Source organism: Falco cherrug, chromosome 7, assembly GCF_023634085.1.
Source record: "Falco cherrug isolate bFalChe1 chromosome 7, bFalChe1.pri, whole genome shotgun sequence".
NCBI classification, from domain to species: Eukaryota; Metazoa; Chordata; class Aves; order Falconiformes; family Falconidae; genus Falco; species Falco cherrug.
The window spans coordinates 65,973,995-66,000,038 of record NC_073703.1 but is presented as its reverse complement, the minus strand read 5'-3'; the positions used below and the strand labels follow the sequence as shown (position 1 = coordinate 66,000,038).

Sequence of the window (26,044 nt, the reverse complement as noted above, 5' to 3'; positions counted from 1 at the left end):
TGGTGAACAGAAAAATAAAACATAAACAGCTCTTGTGTTGAGGATATTATGCATCAGGCATAGACGCATTCAGAATCCATTTCTGACAGGTCATCGAAGCCTAAGCCTACTATCACCAAACACAGCTGAATTTACTCCTCTTTTTAATGGGAAAGTGAAGGCCAGTGAAAGCTGCCAGACTGACGTGATGAAAGAGGAGTACCTAGGATACACACAGAAAGAATGTTTCCTTCACACAACTCTCTCTCCAGCTTGTTATTAACTTAAATTAACAGAGTATTCAAGAGTTTAAAAACTGGTAGCTTAACGCATGAGCCATCAGTCCCCCATCTCTCTGGAAAGGAGGGATGTTAAGCCCTTCACCTGCAGAAGCAGCCATGCAACCCCTCTTGCACAAAGCGTGAGCCACCGCGCTCTGTTTTCAACATAAAGGAACTCATCGGCTCCTACACTGTGCTCAGCCACAATCCCGAGGGTTGCAATACACCTGTACGGTACAGCACGCTCTGCTTTCTCCTGTGGGATCCTGGGGGGGCTTGCCAGGGGATGGAGCCCAGGGGGGTGCGGAAGAGCTGTGCGTATTCAGGTGTATTAAGGAAACTATATACTTCAGTATGTTTTCAAGTCTATTTGAAGATAAAAAGAGCATAACGCTTTTCCCCAAAGGGGGCTCCTGTAGGACTTCAGCCAGCCCAGGGAGCCAGCAGTGCTGGGTGAGCAGGGCAGGCGGTGGGGACGAAGAGCCTGGGGGCAGGGCGGCCGGAGCGCTTGCTCGGACACTTTGCGGGGGCAGGTGGCAATGCTGCCCGAGGCCATCAGATGGCGAAGGAGGCTGCGACTGACTCCTCAAGTGTTTCCACGAGTGCTGAGAGGTACTTGCTACCGCGTTTGCCAAGGGACAGCAGCGTGGCTCCTCGCAGAGACAGGCAGCAGATCCCACTCGCTTTTCTGTACCGTGTCGCTGCCACCAGCTCTCACCACCACTCGCTAGGCAAGGTTTCCACTTGTGCCTGCATGAGTTCTGGATCAGCAAATGCTGTTTTGAAAGAAGCTTCTCCTAATTTACTCCTGGAAAGGGTCAGACACATCTCTACACAACACCGCAAAGAACACCCTGTTTTCTGAAATAAGCAGCTGACATACTCTGACCAAACAGGGACAAGGGCAAGTTTCCTAATAGGATGGCTTTCCTGTTCTTGATTCCCTAGATTTGAAGTCCTCCGCACATTTTGAAAGCGTAAAGATGACCTCAGGAACGCCTTTTGACCTGACCTACTTCCACAGCAGAAACTGAGACAGAAACAGGAGCCACATCATCCAGTGACACACTGCAAAGCCATGGCAGTGCAGGGACACAGCCACGTGCCCTGAACGTTCCCCCACCACTGGGCTGCTGTTCCCCTTTTTTTGCACGATCCAAGAGCAACCTGCCATCTCCTCACTGTACTCTTCATCAGACAGGCCCTGAAAAACAATCTCAGAATATAAACCAAATCATAATAATGAAGAGGCCAATAATTCCTTTGGAAATTGGAAAATAATCCACAAGCCTAAAAATAATCTAAATCTGTAAGGAAAAGAGGACAGTTCTTGACATCATTTGAAACATAGATGGTAAGACTGTAGATGTAACACCTGTTTCTCTTTGAAATTCTGCAGATAGACTCAAAAGGGGAAGAACTGAGGCACAAGACAGTTTTTTAAGATTTCAATTAGCCTTTTATTTGGACTCGGGTTTATTTACTGCAGAGTTAAGCATCTCTCATAGTTACAGATTCTCTATTTATATCTGCTAACTGTGCAAATTTCCTGGTTCCCTGATTCCAGACCAGCTGCTGGGCACAGCTGTGCTCCAACAAAGCCACAAAACCAGCAGGATTGCTGCGGGACTGTCATACTTCCCTGATTTCATCTGCATCTGGAAGAAGTCGTCACAAGTGCTTTTCTCACTCACTCCTGACACAGCTCAATGGACAACCACCAATCTACTTTAAAAAAAAAAAAAAAAAAACCACAACAAAAAACCCCCCAACAACCACAATAATAGATGGCCGGTCAGGGAGGCGCCCAAGCTTCCACAGCTTTTAAACATCGCACTGGCACTTCCTCCACAAGGTACAAGTTTGCCAACACAAAGAATACAGGAGACTAGGTGCAGCGTCACCTGCAAAACTCTTGGACAGAGCAGAGGACATCCTGTGAGCAATTAGACATGTGGACAGATCAAGGCAGAGAACTGCAAGCAATTTAGAGTCTGGCAACAAAGAAGTTTCTGTTTCATGGAAAGAAGGGCATGAAAAAGCAGAGCAACTAGGCAGAGCACCAAAGTGCCTCATCAACACACTGCAGCTGTATGACCACATACGACGCTATTTGGCATCTAAATCTTGAAGCAGGTTTTAGAATGTGAATTTTATATTCATGTGGGCATCAGGCTCAAGGTTGCAGCAAGATCAAGGCTGCACCTCGGAGAGGGGACTGGCACAACCTCTACCTGGAATGCACTGCTGGTAAGCTGAACCCTGTCCCTGCTTCCCCCTGGGTCACTGACAGTGTGCTGGCTCTCCTGAACACTGTCCTTACTTCACGGCCTGTTTACAACGAGGACACACAAATTACATATTGGGACTGTAAGTGCTGATGGGCCCCCCAAGCACTACAGGGCAATGCTGAGGTTTGTCAGGATTTACTGCTCTTACGCATCAGAACTTAACTGATTTGTCAAAGACTAAGCAAAGCCCGTGACAAAGCAGGACTAAACACAAGGGAACTAAATGGCAGACTATGTTGTTGTTGTTTTGATTTTATGCTGATGAGCAATGAGAGCTTGGCAGTCAGAAAAGCTCTGTCCTCTACCCACCGCAAAGGTGCACAGTTAGCACTACACTTACTTGCTCCTGCTCACACACCAGCTAGGCAGGATGAGCCTTACGCTGGGTTCTCATTTACCAGCAACCTGCAGATTTGGACACACACTACACGTCCCCATGGTCCTCTTTCTCCTATGGGTCTGTGAACACCTCTTCTAATTGAGATTTGAGTTTGAGATTGGAAGGTTTTTGGCAGCAGTTTTTTCCTACCGTGTATTTGACAATACTTTCCTTAATGACATGCTTTTCTCGTGTGATACTGAGATACTACATAATATTATTTCTAATTTGCATAAACATGGTGTTTGTTCCACAATTCTTTAAGATCTGGCAAAGAAGGTGAGGTATCTAAATGCTGTTATTTTTACACAATAAACTCTCCTAGACTTCCTGATTCAGTACGAGTTATTATACTAAGTAATTACAACAAGAATAAAACAAAATACACTTTGGGAATCATTGTCTTGCATATCTTATAAATCTATTAACATTCTTGCTAATTGGGAAAACATATCCAGTCATTAGCAGGATTTAGAAAGAAAAATAGGTCTTTTGAAGTTGGAAGACATTTCCAGGTTCTCATTATTCTGAAGCATAGATTTCACAGATCCATACAAGCTAGAAACAGAAAGGCTGGCTAAGTCACGCGGCTCCCTTCCCTTCCTTCCCTCTTACAAAGTGTATTTCATTAACGCATAGAGCAGCCTGGCCACACTCCGCTTTTTTAGCCATCCTAATTTCCAGTGTCTAGCTGATAGGATTTCCATCCCTTCTCTAGGGTTCCTGTTATAGCAAAACAAAGCAAAAAGAAATACAGCTCATTATTAGGATGCTGTCTGTGATATTCACTATATTCCTTTCTTAATTTAACCCAATATTCCACAGTTAATGCCCTGTGAATTTCCTTAAACAATTCCCCTTCCTTGGGAAGACAGTCCTCCCATCAGAGCTGATTCACCTTCCTCCCCTCAGGTTATCATTTTACCGAGCAATACGTACTGAACTCTTCTAATCTTCCTGCATAATTCCTCCCTTCAGCCTCCTGATTATATTTCAGCTTTTGCCAATTTCCTTCATAATGTTGGATTTCGGGCTAAGCTGCTCAACTGCACTCTCTCTTTGCATTTTTTTTTATTATTATTTTATTTTTACCCAATAAGAAATAGCTACGGAAGCTTGTTAGGGGAATACACTTTTTATACTTGCGTTTCTTGAATATACATTTCTACTCATGTGACTACTACTCACTAGCACATCTGTAGCCAAGTATCCAATGTCACTTCATTAGTACACAATTTAACTGGTGAGGAGTTGATATTCAGGCTTATTATCTTGACAAAGGTCAATGGGTAAAACTATTTAAGACTCCCTTCCTGTGTGCTCTGTAAATCTCATATCACTGTCGAGTTAAATACACTCAGCCAATCGTTGACACACCATACGAAATCTCATCATTTGTTTAGTGCTTCATAAAGGGCAACGAATAATTTTACCTTTACGATACCAAAGAAACCAGAAAGTTTTTTCCCCTTGAGTGGCTCAAGTGCTACAGCATTTGATCAACAAAAGGTTGCTTGTATACCTCAAAAAAACCCAGCACCATGTCTCAACAGCCACGCAAGGATTGCATTAGCATTGCAGGTACAGAAAAGTAGCACAAGGCAGAAAGTCACTGCTGTTTTAAAAGAAAATCTCTGACCTTTAAGAATTTTTAATAAACATTGCAGGTTTAGGCAATGTTCTTTTGGGGGTATAAACTTAAATTATTAATACACAAAACCAAAAGCTGCCCACATGTTTGTACTGATGAAAAATAGAATGCTATGTGTCAACTAGCAATAATAAGAAAATGAGTAAAGTAACACAAAAATAAATACCAATCACTAGAGGTCACGTTTTCTACCTGTTCTCAGGGCAGGATGTGCATCAAGCTCAAGAAAAACTATGAAACAGAAGGTCAAAGATTAATAAAAATTAACATTGTGTTGGTCTTCAACTTTTCTCATCCTAGAATCTGAAGCTCCTAATGATTCATGAATTTTTTACCTTGCAACCCTTCTATGACTTAGGAAAGCCTGAAGTATCTGGGGTTTTTTTTGCAGCTGAGGAAGATAAGGCACAGAAAAATGAACTTGTCTGTAGCGATACAAGCCACAAAGAGAATCCCAAGGCATGCCTATATTGTACACTTCTGTGAAGCACTGAATTAGTGACGTCCCACATGTGTCAAGGCTTGTTTTGTGAGAAGCCCCAATCAAATGGACTCACTAGCCCAGCAGTGATGCTGAATTTACATGATGCCGCTGCCCATGCTCACAGAGCTCTCACCTGCAGGTACTGCCACCGGAACGGTCAGGGTACAGTCTTGCAGAGCAAACAGGACCACTCACACCACAGCACAGGGGGCTTTGTGCCCGATGTACTGCAACATGCCTTTGGAACAGCGCATGCGGCGCAGCTTTGCAAAGATTTCCAAGTAACAGTGTTCATTGTGCGTCCAGGCAAAATCACTGGGTCTTTCAGCTCTCACTGTCAGATAACATTTCCTTAATGTTCATGTCTTCCTAAAGTTAAGGCTTGCGCAACTTCAGTTTTGTTTTACAAGCACATCTTTACTAACTTCCTCCATGTATTAGTTGGAGCACTCTGGATTCTGGCCAGGCACACAGGGAATGACAGCTGAGTGAGTGCAATGCTGGATAAGAGAGAGGCTGACCCGTGGGGACCTGTACGATAATCAGCTTTTCATTACTGCACGGCTGAAAGGCCAAAGTGATTCATCAGCACACTTCTGAGTGGGAAAACAGGAGAGGAGAAGATGAAGGAACTAAAGTTCTGATATGAATTATCTCTATCCTACCATGGTATAGTATTTATCTCTAGGAACCGCTAATCAAATACCCCAGGACTATATCGCCATGTCTGTAGAGATCCGCAAGTATTATTTTAGAGACATCGGATAGCTTTTTCAAGGTGGAAAAAGTAGCTTAGTGACCTAAGAGTGTAATGACTAAATTATCTGATATCTTAGATTCAGACACTTAAATCCTAGTAAAGTAAATGCAACCCACTCAGCCTGGGTCTGTGGCTAATTACTTTTGTAATCTTAAATCTTACTGTAGGTATCTTAATTGCTTTATATCACAGTTTCCCAAAATGTAAAATGATAATTGTACCAATCTCTTTTTGAAACCACTCTGCATATATGCAAAAATGGCACTTGTTTGCAGAGGATTATAATTTTACACCCTTATAAACAGTTTAATATGGCTTTATTTAGCTTATTCTGATAGCCTAAAGGCAGGTGGAGAGGTCAGCAACTTACTGGCTTTCTCCCAGCCATGACCCTGTCCATTCCTTGTAAGCTTGCAGGCTCCCGATGTGTTACCTGTATGCAAGGGTACAAAAATTCATGTGAGTCTCCATCTCTGGCTTTTACAGAGAGATGGGTAACTCTGTGAGATTTGGCAGGCAGGGAATAGCCTAAAATCCATTGCCAGTGTGCAAAGATGGTCTCATCAGAAGTGTCAGATAGGTTACAGTTCATTGCCTGAACTTTTGTCTCACCTCAGTATTCAACACATCTCAGTCCCAAACACAAGCAAGTCTAACACCAGGACCCCCATATCTCCCCTTCTAGTTGTTATCTGGGTGGTCTTCCTTCCCGCCCTGAAGCCCTCCTCCTAGGTAGCCTTCACCAAGGAGTTGCTCAAGCATGTAACCCAGGAGCAATGCTGAAGCAGGAAAAAACAAAATACACAGCCACTTGCAGGCACCCAAACAGACAGCGAGTTACAGCTCTTAGCAGGCACAACCTCTTCTCACCTACCAGGATACTCCTTTTCAAGGGATCCACATGGGAGAAGAAAGCTACGGGTGCCACACACTTTTAATAGGATCTTATTGATCACCGCTTTGATGGAGCACATTGATCAAGTAGGCCAGCATCTCTCCCTAATTTGAGTGACGAGGTGTCTGGGAAAACCAACTCTCAGCAGAAGGGACATGGTAGGTGTTCCAAAGGTGCTTCTCCTGGAAGACTCACTGACTGAGCTTTGGCTGGTGGCACAGACTAGGGTATGAACTGTAGGCAATACACACATGCACACACAAAGAAGGGTAAACGGCCAGCATTTTAACTTTTATGGCTTCTCTCAGGAAAAAAAAAAAAAGTGTAAAAGAGAATAGATGGGCTCAGCAAATAGTCACCAGCCAACAGGAAAAGACAAAGGAAAAGAGAAATCACAGCCGTGTAAATCAACCTGGGGAGAAATGGCTAAATGAGGATGCTGATTGCTAATCTACATCCTGTCACTCTGACTTTATAAGCAGGTTTGCTCAAGAGGCCATGTGTGCAAAATCAGCCCCATAAAAGCACTGTCTTTCCCACTCTCATCTGTATTCACAGCGGACCAGGCTTTCACTTTATGGCTGCAATGTTCTTGTTTCTTCTGCAGGTCCATTAGCACTGAGCACGTTGCACAGTCAATACCAATTCCAGCCTACACTTTTCTGCCTTTTTTATTTGAACACGAGTCCTTCTGTCTGCTGGATTCATTGCTTTTCAACATGGCTATTTGTGGTGCTCCTTTATGTTTTCATTTTTTAAAGCAGCCCAAGTATCTTTGACTTTAAATAAAAAATTAAAAGATAAAGTGAAAACAAAGTGAGACATTTCAAAAACAGCATGATAAATCATTTCTGTTTCTCATTAATCCTTTTTGTTTTGCCTAATTGCTTTACCCAAAAAGGTTGCAGGCTATAAAATGACACAGGAAAAAGATACCAGCCTTTTTTTTTTTTTTTTCCCCTTTGGTTTTTTTTGACAATGTTCCATTCATTCATTTTTCCTCTCCTTGTCCCCTTTTCCCACATCCCAAGAAATCTTTCAGGACATTCCTTGCTCCTCTGCACAAGACAGGAAAGTGGAATTTGAACGGACTGGAAATGAGGTGGCAGAAGGAACCCAGCAGGCTTAGGGGAATGGCATACGGGTGTTTGAACAAGACGCAGAACTGCAATGTTGCCTCAGTAAAAAGGAGGGTGACAGACAGGGGCAGGAGCGAATCTCCATCCCACCAGACTCTGGACAATCTCCACACCCTTCACCAAGGCTAATGGCAGCTACTCCACACCACAGCGGTGCTCCCAGCATCACACTGAGAGTGGTGAAAAGGGAACTGCCAGCTTTTACTTGTGCCTCACTTTATCCACACCCTCAGCTGACCAGCCCTGTGTTCAACAACAAGAAAAGCTGGAATTATTAAAAACACAGCTTTGAGGCAAGCACCTTGGCTGCAGTGCTAAATCATCCTCCAGTAGCACTTGACAAGGAGGGAAAGTCTAAAATTCAGTGCTGGTCAGCCCTCCAAGAGGACAGAACACTCAAATGCAAATGCAGAATAAAGAACATTTACACAAATTGGACATGAAAGCTGAGCTGCAGAAATGGAGGTGCGGTGACTTGGGGGGGTTACATCAACAAGTCAGACTGCAACAGAAGAGAACTTCAGTGGGGAGATGGTAACAGAGTGGTGAAAATCTGGATGTTTCCATGACTAGGCACTGAATTGTCAGGCTTCCACATCTAGGAACCAGATACTGTACACCGATATTAGTGTGAAGACTCTATACCTTTTGAAATTTCTGAATATGTCAGGAGTCTTTCTTTTGACCTCATTTTTCTCTTCAGTCACAACCATTCATGACAGAAAGATTACCAAAAAAAAAACCAACCCAAAACAACCCCACAGTAACAAAATTATAAAATATTTAAGACAGTTCCTGTATTCTTGCTTCCCTCTCACTATTTAGCAAGCACATGCCTTTTGCCAGTCACTTGCTCAGGGGGAAATCGTGTCCTAACGTGGCAGATGACCCAGGCAGCACAAACTCCGTTTTGTTCTGCCAGCCCAAAGCCCCTTGCTCTCTTCCCTGGGCTGGGTGCACTAAGCTGCCTCGTGGCTCTTTCTGTCTTCAGCAGCCACGCAGGTAACGGCAAAGCAATCGGAGCTGTAGAAGAGTTTTTCCTTTCCCCACTTTACTTTGCAGCTCCACCAAAGACAAGGCAGGTCAGGAAGGACGACCTACCTTCTAATCTCTAATACAAATATTCCTCCAAGAGACGAGTAAGGTATATAAAGGATAGCTGCTCTATATTTCTCATTCTGAGCACAAGCTTAGGACTCCCAGAGCTGTCAATCGAACACGCTTTTCAGCTGAGGGCTGAATTGTCATTTTCCATTTTTACTCATTTAATGAAAGGTAGTGGATAAAATTCACTATTTAAAATACCATCTTTTTCTTTTCTCAGCAGTTTGAAATGGTCCCTGTGGGTATTGGGGTAGTCAGACTTAAAAGTTTGATTCCACATGACTCCATTTGAATCCTAAACTCTGGTGCTTTGATACAAATTCCAACAGTGATCACCTCCAACTTGTCCTGTCCTTCTGCTCCCTTTAGCAGTATCAGAACTCAAAGGATTACAATTCTTCCCTGTTCAGAAATAGAAAAATGCTAAATTGCTCACAAGAACACAAGATTAGGGTGGTAGGAAACCGCTACCCAAAGGGCCCAGGCTGTCCACAAGAGAATCTCGCCTTAACAGGCAAAATTTCAGAAGCCAGCAGCTGCAGGCCATAAAAATTGGAAGCACCATGAGACCAACCACACTTATTATGAGGCTGCTTTTCTTGTACATCCTCCCTGCTGCTGTGTCTCTTCAGTGGGATGACTCTTGCATTAATGTGATGGATATCTCCCGAGCTTTACATTTTACCTATCCACCTACTCACAGCCTATAGTCATCACAAAGCAGGATGTCGCTCTGAAACTCGTGTTAAGATTTGATTTATTAGGATAGAGTTTCCCTCTTGTGCATCTTATCTCCTAATTTTAATCTCCCTGTTCTCAATTACCTGGGGGTGGGGTGCGTAAAAAAAAAAAGAAAAAAAAAGGGGAAAAAAAGAGGATGCAGGTACAGAAGCAAATGAAGATGATGAAAATTATCTTGTCTTTACACATTCTCAGACTTTTTAGCAAGGTGAGTGAGATAGGTTTCCCTCTAGAGAGCCATACCTTGCAGTCTGGTACCTAGTGGCAACGGATTCACCAGGACCACCCTGTGAGCTATTCTGTGGATTAACTGAGTATGAGAGAAGACGGAAAACACCAAGCAGATCTCGGTGAGCCAATATACATGACCAGATAGGACCTCTCCATGCCTGTGGTGATGGCTGAGCTTTTGCATATCCTTTCCATATCACATAATAGCCTCATCCAATCAATCAAAGTGTCCAAGGGGCGACGGCCTATCTCCATACTAAGGGAGAGCCAGTTAAGGGAGCATCATGAATGTCAAGCCTTTCCTCTCCCCCTGAGATGAACAGAGGAGAAGAAATGAGACAGAAAAAGCACTATGCCAGTGCCTGACTTTCAGCCTGACGGCTTTGACTGGGCAAAGCGGAGAGACAGAGAAAGCTAATTTTACAGATAACATCTCCGAGGCCTATATAGTAATTTTAAATATTAGAAATATTTTTTCATAACAAATGATTCTACTTCCTCCTGGCCACTTCCATCAAGATACTCCCACTAATTGCAGGGACAACTGGCAGTCTCAGCAGAAACACAAACTGGTCTGACTTGAGGGTCTGGACAGGAAAGGGTGTAGGAAGCCACAGGGATGGAGATCAGCAACTGGGCAATGAGGTACCTGAAGACACCATGCAGTCTGAAGCGACTCTTGCACCCAGCATCATCAGCTCATCTCTAGACATCTGACAGATCACAACAGACATGGTGCATACTCAGAGTAAGCAAGCCCGTTCTGGATCATACATGTGACATGCTGTCACATGTCTTGCTGGGAGTTACCTGGGAAAGCTAGGATGAGTAAGGGAAAAATTATTTCCTTCCTTCATGGGGACTTACAATTTCAGATGATCCGAATTTTAACATATTTTACCTCCCCCTATACAGTGTTATTCAGGCAAAACTGACCTGAAATGACAAGCTTTCCTTTAATCTGAGTGTTATCTGAGCAGTACTGTGCCTTGATTTATAGATAAGGTGTATTTTCTGGCTCACGTTAAGGAGAAGCCATTGTTCTGAGTTGCCATTTATAAACCAGCAGATAAACAATACACCACTACAACATTAGTCCTGTAGAAGAGGCCTATACTAACAGAAATATAAGATGCTAAAAAGCATTAACCAAATGTTCTTACTCATCTACCCATCAAAAACTTTTTTTGTTCTTCAAGTGCTCTTTACAGAAGCTGACATTAGCACAAAATCTAATACAGTTTTGGATAATCACATTTCTTGAACTGGGAGGACCTTGTGAAAGTTACACTCAGCAGTAAACAGCCAGAAACACAGAAATTTAGCAAAAAAACAGCCAAAATTATCTTCTTCTGTGCCATCAATTACCATATTCAGATGACATAAAGAGCACCTGGAGCACTAACAAATTCACACGCTGCATGGAAGGCAGGAGTGGCCTTAAGTATCAAGAGCATATGATGATGGAGACAGGATGAAGAAACAGGAAAGAACACACAGCTAAAAAATCATACCCATGTCATTATGAAACACAGGAGAGACAATCAGTTGATTTTTTATATAGTCTCAGATTTTCCAGCTGCTCAGCAGATGCTGCTGGAGATTGTCACATCAATGAGACTCTTCAAAGTTGAAGTTCAACAGCCTAAAGACCATGAAATGATCTTTTTCCAAGAAGATGTAATCACCCTGACTGCAGAATTAACTGCACTCTCTTCTGTGCTGAGGATATGATAAAGGCATTACAAGGCAACAAACGTAATCACTTGTTCTGGACACAACATATATTCAGAGTGGCTTTTGACTGGATATATACATCTATGAATAATGAAGCTATGCTTAGCAGAAAGGATTGTGATATAAATCCACAGAAGTGAGAGACTCTGCAATTCTTCCTTCCTAATTGTTTCTCTTTCCTTACAAGCCCCACCTTGGCTGCACTGTCTTCACTGGAGCTAGGACAACATCTCATGAGCATCTTGGGAACTGTTTGAATGTTAGAACCCAAGTCACCCCATGGAAGGCAAGGAAAGCATGCAGAGAAGGAGGGTACATAAAAGCCTAATACAGTAGAATAATCCAGCATTTTTGCAACCAGAAGTACCCCTCTGCTCTTACACCCAGTCATTAGGCAGAGATACGAGGGAGCTAAGCACAGAAAGCCCAGGCCGGTGTTTTTTGAGCAGAATTGTGTACAGTGTATACCACTGCAGTAGCTGCTTGGGCCAGTCGCAGAGGGAAGAGCCACAGGGGTTACAAATGGATTGATGGCAAGTGAGAAAATGAACTTCTCACAGAAATGCCCCTGGCAAAAGCTAAAATCCCTCAGAACATGTTTAACGGAGACTTCACTACAAAATTAGTGAGGAAGAAATTAAAATGGGTGTGAAGGGATTGTGCGAACTCTTTTTCTAAATTCGTATGAACTCTTTTCTTCTGCAGTTTGGAGACTTTTTGGGAAATTGTACCATAGCGACCTATCTGGTACTAGTAAGTCAATGAACAGTTGAGCTCTAGAACATACCTTCCAATTTCTAACATCTTTCATTTGTATTGCATGAAATAATAAAAATTATTCTGATTTTCCTAAAGTCTTTGAATATTCAAGATCCAGCAGGGATTAAAAACATTAAAACCCTGCAGCAAAGGTTTTTCTCCTGACATGTCCAGCACTCCTGGGAACCATCAGTCCTACAAGAAAATCCATTCTCCGCAGTTTTCTAGCACTTCATTGCCAACTCACAAAGTCTGGACAGTCCAGAAAGCATCAATACATTTGAGGTTTTTTTAAATGAACAAATTGTTACAAATATGTAATCATCATCAAACATCTTCACTAAAATCAAAAAGAAATCTACGCTTCTACCTGTGCTTGAGAGAGCAAAGCATGCAGCACTTAAACGATGCAGTAAATGATTTTGTAGCATTTCTTATTACCAGTAATTTTATAACATCTCTGTTTATTGCATACATAATGGGCAGATGTGTGTTGTCATTAAACTGTTCTTCGCAAACATTGCCATAAAGGTACTTGGCAGATAATAAAATGTGTAGCCCTATGTTCAACACCAGCACTGCCAACAGCAGGTACATTGCTGTTCACAAAGAGTATGCCGCAAAACACAGAAAAAGCCTGGTTGGCTCAAGGTGTTAATCATCCGTCTGTGAGCAAACCCAAATGGGAAGGGACACTGGTTCCAGCGCCTGGGAGAACTGGAGTGGGATATCTCTGCCTTGCTGCAACAAACACTGGGGTGCAGCTTAGCAAAAGGAAAGGGCTGGAACAAGACTAGTTTGATTTTTATTTTTTTTCCTTACCTGGAAAGGATTCAAGCTATGTCCAGTTCTGAGCAATTAACTTCAAGGATTTAAAATCTAAACTTCAGTGTCTTTTATTTCAGTCTTAAATGGCCAGCAGTCTCATATCAACCTGTCTTTTCTAATAACACCGGTATATACCTCTTAATAAAAACCTCCAATCAAGGCAATTACATAGGAGAAAGCATTAAAGATTGAGTGACCAGCAGCCTTTGATTTTCATTGGCCTGAAATGATCTGATTTTCAGCTGTCTTTTGCTTTGTGTCCTTTCTGGGCTTTCACCCTCTGCAGTCCCTCTCACAGTGTTTCAGCAGAAGGCAAGCACGCAGATCGCTTCCGGGATCTGCAGAAGAGCAGAGCCCAGGCACCTTTTTGAGCCCATGGCATTGTCACTGCAGACACAGAAAACAGCTGATGTGAATACAACACGCATTCCCCTCCTCCCCCCTGTTCAATGCCAGGTGCTTTGGGGTCCTTTTCAGAAGAGTCCACAGGTTGTGAGGGGATACTTTGGTGTGTCAGCAAAGTAGTATATCATCCTCCGTGAGCCAGATCCCAGCTCCTACCTCTGTCACCTAAGGTGCAATTAACAGGGAGCTGCAGTGATCTCATGCTGCAACTAACATCAAATACTAAAAAATTCGAAGCCAAGTGGTACAGGAGATATTAAGTACTTAAAAACCACTAAAGATCATTCACACTAGCTGTACCAACCCACCCTTCTCACCCTCCTGCACGTCTGTAACAGCCCTCCAGCCCTTCTTGCTGATGAGACTTGCAACTCATCCTAATTTCTGCTGGGTTCTGTACAAGAAAGTAGGTGAAATCCCATGAGAGGAAGCGTGCTACCCATAGACCTGGAGGATTGTTTTTGTCTATTCTCCCAAAGCCTGCCCTATGTCTAATGACCAAAAAACATTTGGAAAGCATTCCCATGGGCTTTCAAATATTTCATGTCCTTTATTTCAAACTAGCAAAACACAGACCTGTTGGAATGAGGTACTTTAGAACAGAGAGGCTGCACTGCAGACACTGTTCTCTGCTAGTCTTTTCTAAAACCCTAGGGTGCAAGAATGACTAAATATTACTACCAAGAGTACAAGCTCCAAGGTTTGTTTTCCCTAATGCCCGACACCACAACCCAAGAACTAGCAAACTCAGTACAAAGCCTTGATATGTACTTGCAATCATAACTTCCATCACAAATCCGCTTCTCTGTGCCTGTCCTTCATTTCAGAGACACAGAAAACCTGCCTTTCAGTGTAGGAGACTTTCTGGAAATACTCTGATCAGATATAACAGGAGTGCAGGAGAGCTCAGTGTGGGAAAATCACCTTGAGGGGGGGAATTAGAGAAAAGTGGGTCCTAACAGAAGCGTAGTATTACAGAAAGCTTTTTTAGGGTAAAATACATCTATCACCTTCAGGATGGTTGGCATGCACATCTATGTCACCACAGTTCCCTAAGCAACACATCCTGCCAGCTCATGCTGATAGCAGTGGCAGAGGATGGAGCAGAGTGGAGACACTGTGGCCAGGCTCTGCTGTGCTCCCTGCAGGGATGGGAACTCTATGACACCACACAGCTGATAAGCTGCATAGCAGTTGTCACATGAAGAATCCATGAGATGTCTGTGGCTGAGCCAACCATTATGGTGAAATGACCTTCCTCAGATGAAATAATCTTATTGTAATACCAACGCACACCTCCATCCCAAAGTTACCTGCCTCCAAGGTACTACGACCTCTCGCTGGGCACAGGACACCAGTTAGTAACAACAACATGTATGACTAGAGTCACTCAAACTCCACCTAAACCTGATGGAAATGGACTAGTCCTGGACTGAAATAAATCCGTAAGGTGGAAATGTTGTCTAAACTCCTGGATTACCCAACTCTGATTCAGAATTCACAAAGTTAGGTCAAGCTGACTCACTCTCTAAAGTTGTTATGAAGGGACCTTCTAATCAAGGGAGTCAGCCTTGGGGAGGATGAGCAACAGACATAGAAAAGTCACCATTATCTAAGTTATGCAGAAAGAAGCCTTCAAGTGAGGGAAGTGCTGGCTATGAAATAGGATGACAAGGTGTTGTAATCCACTGACATCAACAGAAAATTAGTTGAAAATAAGATGAAGATAATTGCGGTAGTGGGAGATGGCGACCTGCAACTCAAATAGCCCCCTCAAAAGAGGGCAGACCCTGCTTGAGGAGCATGCGTAGTTAGTAGAGAGCTTCAGCAGTGCTGAGGATGCGTACTGATTCGCACTAGAAGCGAGAAACTTGTAACCAGTCCTGGGTATGATAAATGAATATGCAATGTAATGTACTATGAAGTATAAAAAGTGGACGGATGAGGGGAGAAGTTAGGGAAGACTCCATCATAACTTCTGGGGTCAGTCGACAGGCTGAACCTGTCTTCTCCTCCATAGGGGTGCCTGTTGGGTAAGAACTGTTTTATGCATGCTAAATAACTCACACTGTTATTAGTGATTATAGTTTAGTTGTATGTAGTTTGGTTGTATATAATTCCAAGCTTATTTTTGCAGACAGTCCCTATCACTGGCGATCAGAAACCTTAATTTGTCATGATGTCATTTTAATAAAGAGTATTATTCTGTAAATTGTTAGTGTTTGCCCTTTGTGGGTGCTAGCAGTGGCTGGCAGTGGGTAACACATTCAAATGAAGTGGGAAGACCAGCTGAGGGCCCCCCCTGGTGCTGTTGGCATGTTTCCCTGAACAAGGCAGTCAAATTGCCCTCTGATCCGCTGGGACTGTTCAGTGAAGGGTCCGCATAACGGGATGCTGACAGGCTGGTTGGGCGCAAGGGTCTCAGCATTCCTGGGGTGCTAATAGGCGGATCAAACACCTGGGGGTGAGAAGATTACACACACACACCCTTTTCACGTGACACTCAGGGAGCAGGGGAAGGCAGGATCATTACAATACAAGGCACTCAGAGCATTACTTGCAGGAAGGATTGTGTCCTGTCTGTTAGGTTCTTCTCTATTTTCTTTGTTTTATGCCTGCACTCCAAACAAGACATCCTCTTTTCCATCAGTCTGGTAGCCTTGGCAGTTTGGCACCGTCAATTCTTCTGCAGCCCAGGCAGTTACCTTCTGGAGTGCAGCAATACTAAATTATCAGATCAGAATCTCCACATAATCAATAAAAGGAGACAGGCAAATCAACAAAAGGAGGCAAGAAGATCATGTTATTGCTTTAAATTTCCCCTGACAAGCAGCTACTTCCCTCCACTGACTGCACAGAGAATTTAGACATTTAGCACAGGTCCTCATTGCCAGGTTTCTACTTCTTTAATCTTAGAGTACTTATCCAAGGCATCTAAAGAAGGAGGTCACAATAGTACTTTGATTGAGTTCATGCTACTTGCAAAGCTGACGGTCTTATTTCCTAGCCTGGTGGAGAGCCACACCACTGCTCCCTTCCAACAGCTACTGTGGAACCTTTGAAGTTTCAGAAACATGTCTAAATGCTGCTGTGTTTATAGCAGCTCCCTGATTTGAACAGGGGCTGGGAAAGGCTCTTTTCATATATCATTTCCAACACTGTTACACTGAGTTAGACTGGGTAGTAGAGAACCATTACAGAAAGATGATAGTGAATGGGAAGCTCAAGGATTCAGGAAAATAAATAACAGTGTTTACCTGGTCAGCACAGCCTGAATGAAAGTTGTGAAATGAGGACCACATCTAGCTCATTGCCAGAATTTGTTGCTGCCTTTGCTTAGCCTCACAGCCTGGCATTGAGCACTTCTGGCCCGTGAATCCCATTGCATTTTCATCTCCTCTCCCTTCTCGGTCACCTGCCACTGACTACAGAGCTGGAGGGAAACACCATTCATTTCACAACCAGATCAAGTGAAATTCATGAAGACTGAGGAGAGTCTCACTTAGGTGAAGCACTTTGTCTCAGCCTTCCTGAGGATCAAACACTGACGTCCGTTCACTCTAGTTTCTACAGCAAGGATTGAATTAAGCATACATGATGGAAGCCTTCACGATTTATCTCCCAAGAATATTCTTTCCTAGTTAGTACTGGAAAAAACATACAGTTACCAAAAGACCCAGAGCAGTCTGACCAGCACTTCTGACTCCCTGACATACCCCACCTTGGGTGCGGGTCATATCAAACATGAACTGGTCTTTGCCGTGTCTCACCCCATCTCTTCTGTGCAATTTCAATTACTCCAAGGAGGAACTACATTACCCTTAGAAGCTACAACACTTTAAGACTAAAATCACCTTTGTCTGTTTACATCACTGCCAATACTGAATGACCAGTTAGACACTGGAATTGTAAGAATGAATTTGACATGTTGGCAGCAGTGCATCATTCTGTGCCCTTTCAAACTGCAGCCACAGCAAGTTTTCTCCAGCTGCACAGAAGTACTGCCTGAGCAGATCACTGCAACCAAAATCTATGTTGCATCCAGTGTAACTTGCTGAATATACAGAGTTTCTAACTTCACTGACAGGACAAACTCCCACAGGCTTTAGATATAGGTGACATACTGAATACCGTATATTTGTATTGCTTCACCATCAATAAAAGGAACTGAAACCTCTTTTCTAACTGTGACACAATTTCCTTTTCGAGTCCCTTTTAGAAGTTTAACAGTCCTTCATCTGGTGAAGTATAAAATGCATGAGAAATACAGCATTATAAATGTAGAAATGCTATACCTGGAAAGTGGAAGATAGACTTTACCATCAACAACAAATGAATCATCTGCTCCTCTCCCTAGAGTTGTACGTATGTCTTTTGTATTTTTAGTACCGTAACTAAATGTTAAGTATGTGCTTTGCCTTGTGATAGAGTGATTTTCCTGGTAGCCAACAGGCACAGAAGATTCTTTATTCTAGGCTCCCATGCCCCTCTACCTTTATCCTACACCTTGGGCTGCAAACCCCCACCCCCCTTTTAATAGGACAGAAGTCTAAGGACCGAGTGAGACAGCCCTTCTCAGATAACAGATGGCAGACCGGAGAAACGGGTCAGTAACTGTCTCTCATGAAAAGAGCCAGCCTTCTCCTTCTTCATTCCTTCCCTTATGCACCAGCTTGGCTCCCCCCAGCCCTGTGGCAGCTCCTCAGTCACTGCAGAAGTGCCGCGGTGGCACGGCAGCATATCTCACTTGGATTCCCTTCCCAGTGTCCATCTCAACTATTTCTCCTTCCAACAGTACTTGGATCACAGGCCTGCTGAAGTCAGGACTTGCAATAATCCTTGGGTGTCAGACCATGAGAAAGAAAAATACCATCAGTAGCCTGCAATGCTTTTGTTCATGTAGGCAAAATCACCGTGCACTAATGCAGTCATCTGGTATCAAGTAGCTGTACCAGAGCAGCACGCGGCTGCTATGAAACACTGCAATAAATGCCATGGAGTCAAACACACTTCAATCTCCACAACTTTTTTCGTGTATCCAGTTTACAAATATTTATTCTGTGTGTGCTGTTTCTTCTCTTGCCAAGGAACCTCAGGCATGATGGCCACCACGTTTTGCCTGACAGTGGGCCTAAACCAGTAAGGAGTCTGTGGTTTCTCGTTACAGGTATCGTTGTTTTGTTAACCTTAAATATGCTCTGATTCTAACACACAGTTATTTGGAACTCAGAGTTCCTGTGCTGGCCAACATGCTTCATACGTGTATCTTTCTTATTCATACTGATGCTGGCCCAGGGCACGGCCAGGTTAACAGATCTCAGGCCAGACTTCAGATTCATTCCTCCTAAATTAAAATGCTTCTATGCCTTTAACCTACTGACTTCTTTTTGATGATAGTAAAAGGAGTAAAAGCCAACACCACAGATATCTAAAGGTATATGAGACTAATCCTGTTCTTTACATAATTGGTTAGCTTTGGATTCTCTTCTGAAAGCCAGGTCCAGGAGGTGGACTTGAGAGTCCAGAAAGTCCTGAATCATAAAGCTTGTCATTTCTAATACTAAATAAAGACCAAGGGTGAGCATAACTGCAATTTTGTGGGGGAATAATGCATTTATGGTAGCTCTTTTTTTCATTGTGTCTGTCCAAAACCTAATCACACAACAATTGGCCAAAACAATACCCAAGGCTGTGGTTAAGAAAACCTCTGATGTTTTCCAGAATCTTCTAACCCACTGTAGTCTATAAGAGAGAACTTATAGCTGAGCTGACACTGCCATAGCCAATGCCCATAAATCTTATATTTTCACCCATGTCTTCACAGCACGGATGGCAGTGTTGATGCTTCAGCTGTTTTAAGGACCCCTGGCAATTAACTACTATTGCTGTTTAGCTACTACATGCTACAAATTGCTGGCTGTGAGCAGCTTTATGAATAATGATAGATCTTGTGCTGTGAAACCTAAAACCCCCACCCAGTCCATAGGAAGAATCTTAGTCATTAACAAAATCTTCCTGCAAAGAAGAAAATTCTCTGGAAAGTTAATGAATTTTAAATTTCATTTCTGCTAACATTTTGTGCACTGTACATAACTTTTGTGTTCTTTCTCATAAGTGGCACGGTACTATGACCAGTATTAAGAAACATACAGGGGAACACTAAGTGGGAAAGGAGCTTGTCAAATATTTACAGCAGAAGCTCAAGAATTGACAAATTTCCAATTCTAAGACACATGCTATAACCATTGGGCCATGGTGCCAAGTAAGGCAGTAGAAAGCAGGGGCTGAAAGCCCTAAGACTGCATTTTTAGCAAACCACTCACCTGCCTCATTCTGAGGGTGGTACCAGCACAACAAGGATATCGTCAATTAATGGAACCACTTGGTATTTGAGAAATATACAGCTCAGATAGCTTACATTAGTAAATTCCTTTCCACATGGCCCAGACCACATACTCCAGCATTACTTGTGCCTCATATCTCCAATCCTTTGTCTTTAAATCATCAGTCAGAACGAGTAAGAATAAGATGCAGAGAATGTCCCACCAACTCCTACAGATTAGCCTTACCAGAGGTAAACTTGGAGTCATGTTGCTGTTAACACCAGCTCATTTACTCATTTCAGCTGGCTTTACCCAGAAACAGCCACCAGGGAAACCCTACCATGCAAAAAAGAGGATGACCAGACAGAACTGGGATACATCATCTGTCCCATGCAAGAAAATTCTCCATAACTCAAGTCAAGTTCACACTTGGTACTGTTTCCAGTAATTTTCCTGAGACTTCTACCATATGGGCAGCATTTTACGCCTTAGAAGACAAAGCCTACTCAGCCAGAGAAACTCTGGAACCTGAAGACAAGGTCTTTAGAAGACTGAGGGACGGAAGTGACAGATGAAGAAGATACGTTCATGAAACAGGGGTGGAAAAGAGTGGAAGGAAATGATCAAGGAAGAAAGCTTTCCTCGTGTAGGGACTGGAACTTGGCACTGGGAAGACCAACAAGGGCTGGGCAAAGTTTCATGGAAACACTTGATCTTGCCTAGTTCTCCTGCACACCTTCATCTCTGCTCCACTGAGGTGGGAAAACTCAGCTTACCTCGCTCACATGTTCTCCCCCAGTAGCCGGTGCCAGTGCAGTCACAAATGAAGCGGTTCCAGCCATCCTTGCAGACGGCGTTGTTCTTACACGGGTAGCTGTCGCACTGCTTGGTGCTGAGGCGGGAGCAGGAGGACTTGACTCCGGCGGCATTCTGCGCCTCTGCCAGCTGCCGGATGTTCTTGCTTCGTCCATCAATGAACAAGTCTCGGATACAGCCAACGTAGCCGTAGTTCAGCATTGCTGTCCAGAGCTCTGTGGGAAGGATGAGTCCTGCCCGGTTCTCCGGCAGCCCGCCGAGGTACATGTCGCCTTCCAGATCTAGGATCTCACTCTCCCCACTAGCGGTGAATGGGGTGCGCCTGCTGTTCACCGATATAGTACCTAAATGAGGAGGAAAAGAAAAAAGTCAACACTTTCACTTACAGCCTCAGTCTAGTTCATTTTTTTTTCCAATAACTGGGTGAGGTTTAAGGTTCAGCACAGGAGACTGAAGATTCCTCCCTGCCCAAATGCACTGCTAACAGAGACAGTGTCTCCCACACAGCTCTCTCTCCTCTTGAACCACAGGCCGTAAGTACTTCCATGCGGTGACTGACCATCATGTGTCTGTATCCCAACGTGCATTATAGGTCACAAACACAACAACGCAATGGCTTAATAATAACATGTAAAAAATGAGCATTATTAAACGGCATTCATCCAGCAAAGCAAAGACGTACTGAGAACATACAGGAGTTTGATGGTGTCAGGACTAGAGAGAAAAAAACCCCGAAGAAAAGCCTATTAATTCACACTACATAGATCTTGCAGAAAACACTTCATCAGTAACTCCAAAGCTGAACAGATGATGGAACTAAATAGACCCTCATCAGGTTTGTAGATGACACCAAACTGGGCAGAACGGTTGATGCAGTGGAGGAAGCACAGGGCTACCATTCAGAGAAACCTTTACAAGGCATAGCAAAAGACTGATAGAAATGTTGGATGTAAATCAACAACAACAAACAAGAAGTCCTACATGTGGGGCAGAATAACCTCACACATAAGTACAGGCTGGAGATGAGCTGGTGAAGGAGCAATTGCAGAAAAGGACCTGAGGATACAGTGAACAACAATTTGGACTAGTCAGCAGTGTGCACTGGCAGTGACAAGAGACACTGATCACAGGTTGTAGCAAGGGAAATTCCAGCTCCATAGACAGGAACATTTTTCACCACAAGTGTGGTCAAATGTGGGATGTGGAATCACCGTCCTGAAGGCATTCAAAAAATGACTGGACACAACCCTGAAGAAAGCCTAGATTTCAGTAGAGTTTGGACTAGAAATCTCTAGTTTGTTCCAAAACACATTAATCTATGGTTTTACAAAGAAATTTCAGTATTCTAACTTCCTTTTCACAAACAGGAAAATTGAGGTAGAGAAAGATAAAGGCTCTCTCTGAAGAACAGCTGTCATTAAAACTGTAGTAGCTTCCATATGCTCCAAGCAGTATGTAGGAATACTGCACTGAGACCATTCCTACGCATTTGAAGAAACTGTCTCAGCACATAAAATAACTGGAACATATAATACAGAAACATAATCAGAACACATAGAACAGGTACAGAGAAGTGATTTGTTCATGGTCACACAGCATATCCAAATTAAAACAGGGAATACAGTGCAGGTGTCTCACACCCCAGAGCAGCGTACTCTTCAGAAGAGCATTCAGCAGCTTTCAAGACAGGGATCTCTGCCCACCAGACACTCAGCTAAAAATCAGCAATTTACTCTCCCTAGCTATAAATCATTGCATCCAATTGCCTCGTCGTTAAGATAGTCCGTCCTCAGAGACAACTATCCAAGCCTTAAGATTAATTCCACATCATTGCATTTCTATCATACACCCCTACAATGAGGTGGGAGCGTTTAGTTAATAGTTAGCTCTATTTTGTGTCTCTGTGAGAAAGTGCAGTCATGTACACATGCTTTTTCTTCAGCTGTGATAAGTGTTGTCTTAGACAACAGCACGTATGACACAGACACAAGGTATTTCATGTGTGTGATGTTCAGTAATAATTTAGGAAGAATGTCAGAGGCAGCAGAGTGCCAGAAGCAACAGAGGCATTACAAATTAAAGGCTCAAAGAGAACCATGATTATTTGATGAATCATTTTGCAAAAACAAGCTGCAGTACCGCAGACATTTTCCCTTTTACAAAGTAAGAAAAAAGAAGATGTGACAATACACCTAGAGTTGTAAAGGCAGCGTGTCACAGCCCCAGGATCACAGCCCTCTTCCTGCATCTCTGCTGCTGCTCCTCAAAAGCAGCATGTGGAATATATGTTACTCAAAATGCTAGAACTAAAATACCGGAGGGTTGAGCTCCAGACAGCTGCTGTTATGGAGAAAACAATCACCACCTGCAAAAGCCACAAAAGTAAAGAAACCCTCCAAAAGAGAATAAATACTAGATACCAAAGAGAATTTTAAAACCTGCAGACAGAGCACAAGGTGATGACAGGAGACAGGCCAGATAGCAGCCTGAACCTTCTGCCCCTGCTTTGTACCCTGCAACTATTCCTGTAAGGAGATGGTACTAGCTCGCATGCACAGCACTTTCAAGACCAAGCTGCTAAGACGGAGAAATTCTGAAGCGACCCTAGGAAGGAGCAGTCACACGAACTGAAATTTTTTTTCTCACACACACACTCCCCCCCACCACCTCCAAATCCCATGTTTGCAATCAAATACCATCTTGAGAAATCAGAAGGATTTAAGCATCTTATTTCCAGTTCCTTAGGGACTTCGTGCAGGGGTAAAGAACAGACAGACCACAAGACCTCAGGTTACCAAGGGCAGAGCTGGCATACAAAGCAGACTGATGCAGACGTGGACCAGACTTTCCAGTAAGACTTTTAGTGTTGTCTGAGTGGGTGGGACAACACGTGTTTCGTAGCTGATGACCAGTCAAAAACATTGTCTTGTGTAACATGCTGCGCGTTGCTAGAAACTGTGGCAGGTTTTGTGGACGCTTTGTAGGAACTTTCCCCACGGACACTAGATGTCCATGGCCATGCTGGCAGCTTCTGCCAGAGTAGAGAAAAAAAAACAGCCTCTGCTGTTCTGGCAGCCAATACAGACCAAAGCATACACAAAGCCCAAGGGGACTAGAGATGCCAGAGGTTATTTGAGCACAACTGCCACGCTTCCCCAGCATCCGTGCTCCTGCCTTAGTACACTGCAGTAGTGAATATCTGGATTTTTAGGCTGTTTTACTAAGCTCCGCAGAGCCTGAAGTTTTGGACTGTTATGGAAATGGAAAGAAGGGGAGAGATGGCACCTAAAAAGGTCCTGGATGCTTTAGTAATGAGAATCAGAACCTCTAGATCACTAGCGCATTAAACCCAAATGACTGCTTTGTAGCCTGCATTAATTTATTTCAATTCTGTTTCTAGTGACAGGCATCCACATTAAAAAAAAAAAAATTAAAAAATTAAATACCTCCAAGGTGTAACCATTCTCTGGTCTGCACATGGGAGAAAAGCCAAGACCTAAACAAAAAGAGATCCTGAACTTCCTTCTCACACCTACCAAAAGTACCACTGGATAAGACTGATGGATGGTTACTAAAGGTACGGTGTGATGAAATCAATGCCAGTATCCTGCTTTTCTGTAGAGACAGGACATCAGTCACTAGGATCATTAACCCAGTACTTGTCAGCAGAAAATGCAATTAAAAAGAAAAAGAGAGAAGACAAGAACGTACAAACGTGTTCATTCTTGTTGAGCAAAGTGTTTTTAATTCAAAATCTGTTCTCTCTAATCAGTGTCCAGAACATCACAAACCTCCCTGCCAACTGCCAAGTGAATCCTACAGTCTCATCCCGCAGGCAGCAATGCTGTCTGTCACACCCTCCTAGTCCCGATGAACGTGTGTCCCTCTGCCCAGGTTTTTACAAACTTTCTTAAGCAGAGAGCTTAGTTACTTTTCCACCGCTTCTTCTTCTGCAGCTGCCTCTCCAGGGACCAGAGTCCCCAAGTGATCAAGCAAAACTGAAGGCAGCACAGAACACAACTAATTGAGTTTATTCTTGGAAGTTAATTAAATTTTAGCAATTTTAAAGAAATCAAAGCTCCATTTATTTATTTGTGGCTTCCTTTATAAAATGTTCCTATCGATGTCTATAGCAGATAGCAGCACATAACCACACATATTAAGTCCTAGTAGAGCACCATGCCAAATACAAAGAAACTCCTCACATCAAAGAAAAAACTAGCTTCAGAAATAGACCTGTTCAAACAGCTAGGCTTTGCGTGGTATCTGAAAGTCAGCTCTTTTTAAAACTCAAGGGAAGCAAATTCTAGCACTTCGTTCTCTTCAGTGATGGCATTCAGCAACTGGACACATAAAATTAGGGACTTAAATCTATCATCTGGAAATCACCACACAAATCCCAAATCCCCTTGGGGTAGGTGGGAAGCAAAATTCCCTTTGAAGAGTTATACAGCCAGGCTTTAAGATCCCAATGGCTCAGGAAGAATTCAAGTACAATTGTTCACATATTCTCAAGACGAAGTTACAGCATCTGATCATTTTGTTTCCTTTCACAATTTCAGAGTACATCATGAGTAAGTTAGCTTGCTATCCAGGACTAGAAACAAACAAAGTAACTCTTGGTAATTGCACAGTAGGTATAATATTAGAAATAAACTAAAAGCCACTTTTGAAAATTAGAAGCTGTGCAATAAAAACAGGAACATACACTGAATACTGACTCAGATACTAAGACTAGAGTTTGGCATCCAAGGGAGAGGAGAGTAAAGAAACCAAACTGAAAACTGCAAGATACTAAAGGAAACAAAATAGGATGAAAATGTTGATTTGTCACCATAATTTTTTCACTGGTTGTGCCCATTACTTTTATATCCCTCATGACAAGATCTCAAACCTCCACTCCTTAAAGACACAAGATGAGGAAAAGATAGCAGTATTAGGTCACAGCACTAAGCTTTCATTTGGTTTCTACTTTCTTTTGAACAGAAACATGAAGTAGATCAGTGAGAATTTCTCAAACCAAGAACTAAATAATAACGATTCTGAAGGATCTTAAACCTTACTGTGGCCTACAAAGAAGTCATCACTGTAATTACATACGTAATTGCAAAGACAGGCCCCGAATATCCAAAGATTGTGAATAAAATATTAATAGACTGCATCTATGATGTGCTCTCTGAAGTTCACACTGAACATTTAATGAACACCTAGCCATTCACATCTTTGCTTCGCCGGATAAAC

At 43.0% G+C, this 26,044-nt stretch overlaps 1 protein-coding gene across 21 annotated transcripts in view; it reads right to left on the bottom strand.

Moving 5' to 3' along the window:
- NRXN3 (neurexin 3) overlaps positions 1–26,044 on the bottom strand; it is a 1,022,219-nt gene that overhangs the window by 683,431 nt on the left and 312,744 nt on the right. For all 21 annotated transcript variants that reach the window (XM_055716439.1, XM_055716441.1, XM_055716453.1 and 18 more), the window contains one exon: positions 20,764–21,147. In XM_055716439.1, the coding sequence (XP_055572414.1) occupies positions 20,764–21,147 (384 nt within the window). The remainder of the gene's footprint in view (positions 1–20,763; positions 21,148–26,044) is intronic.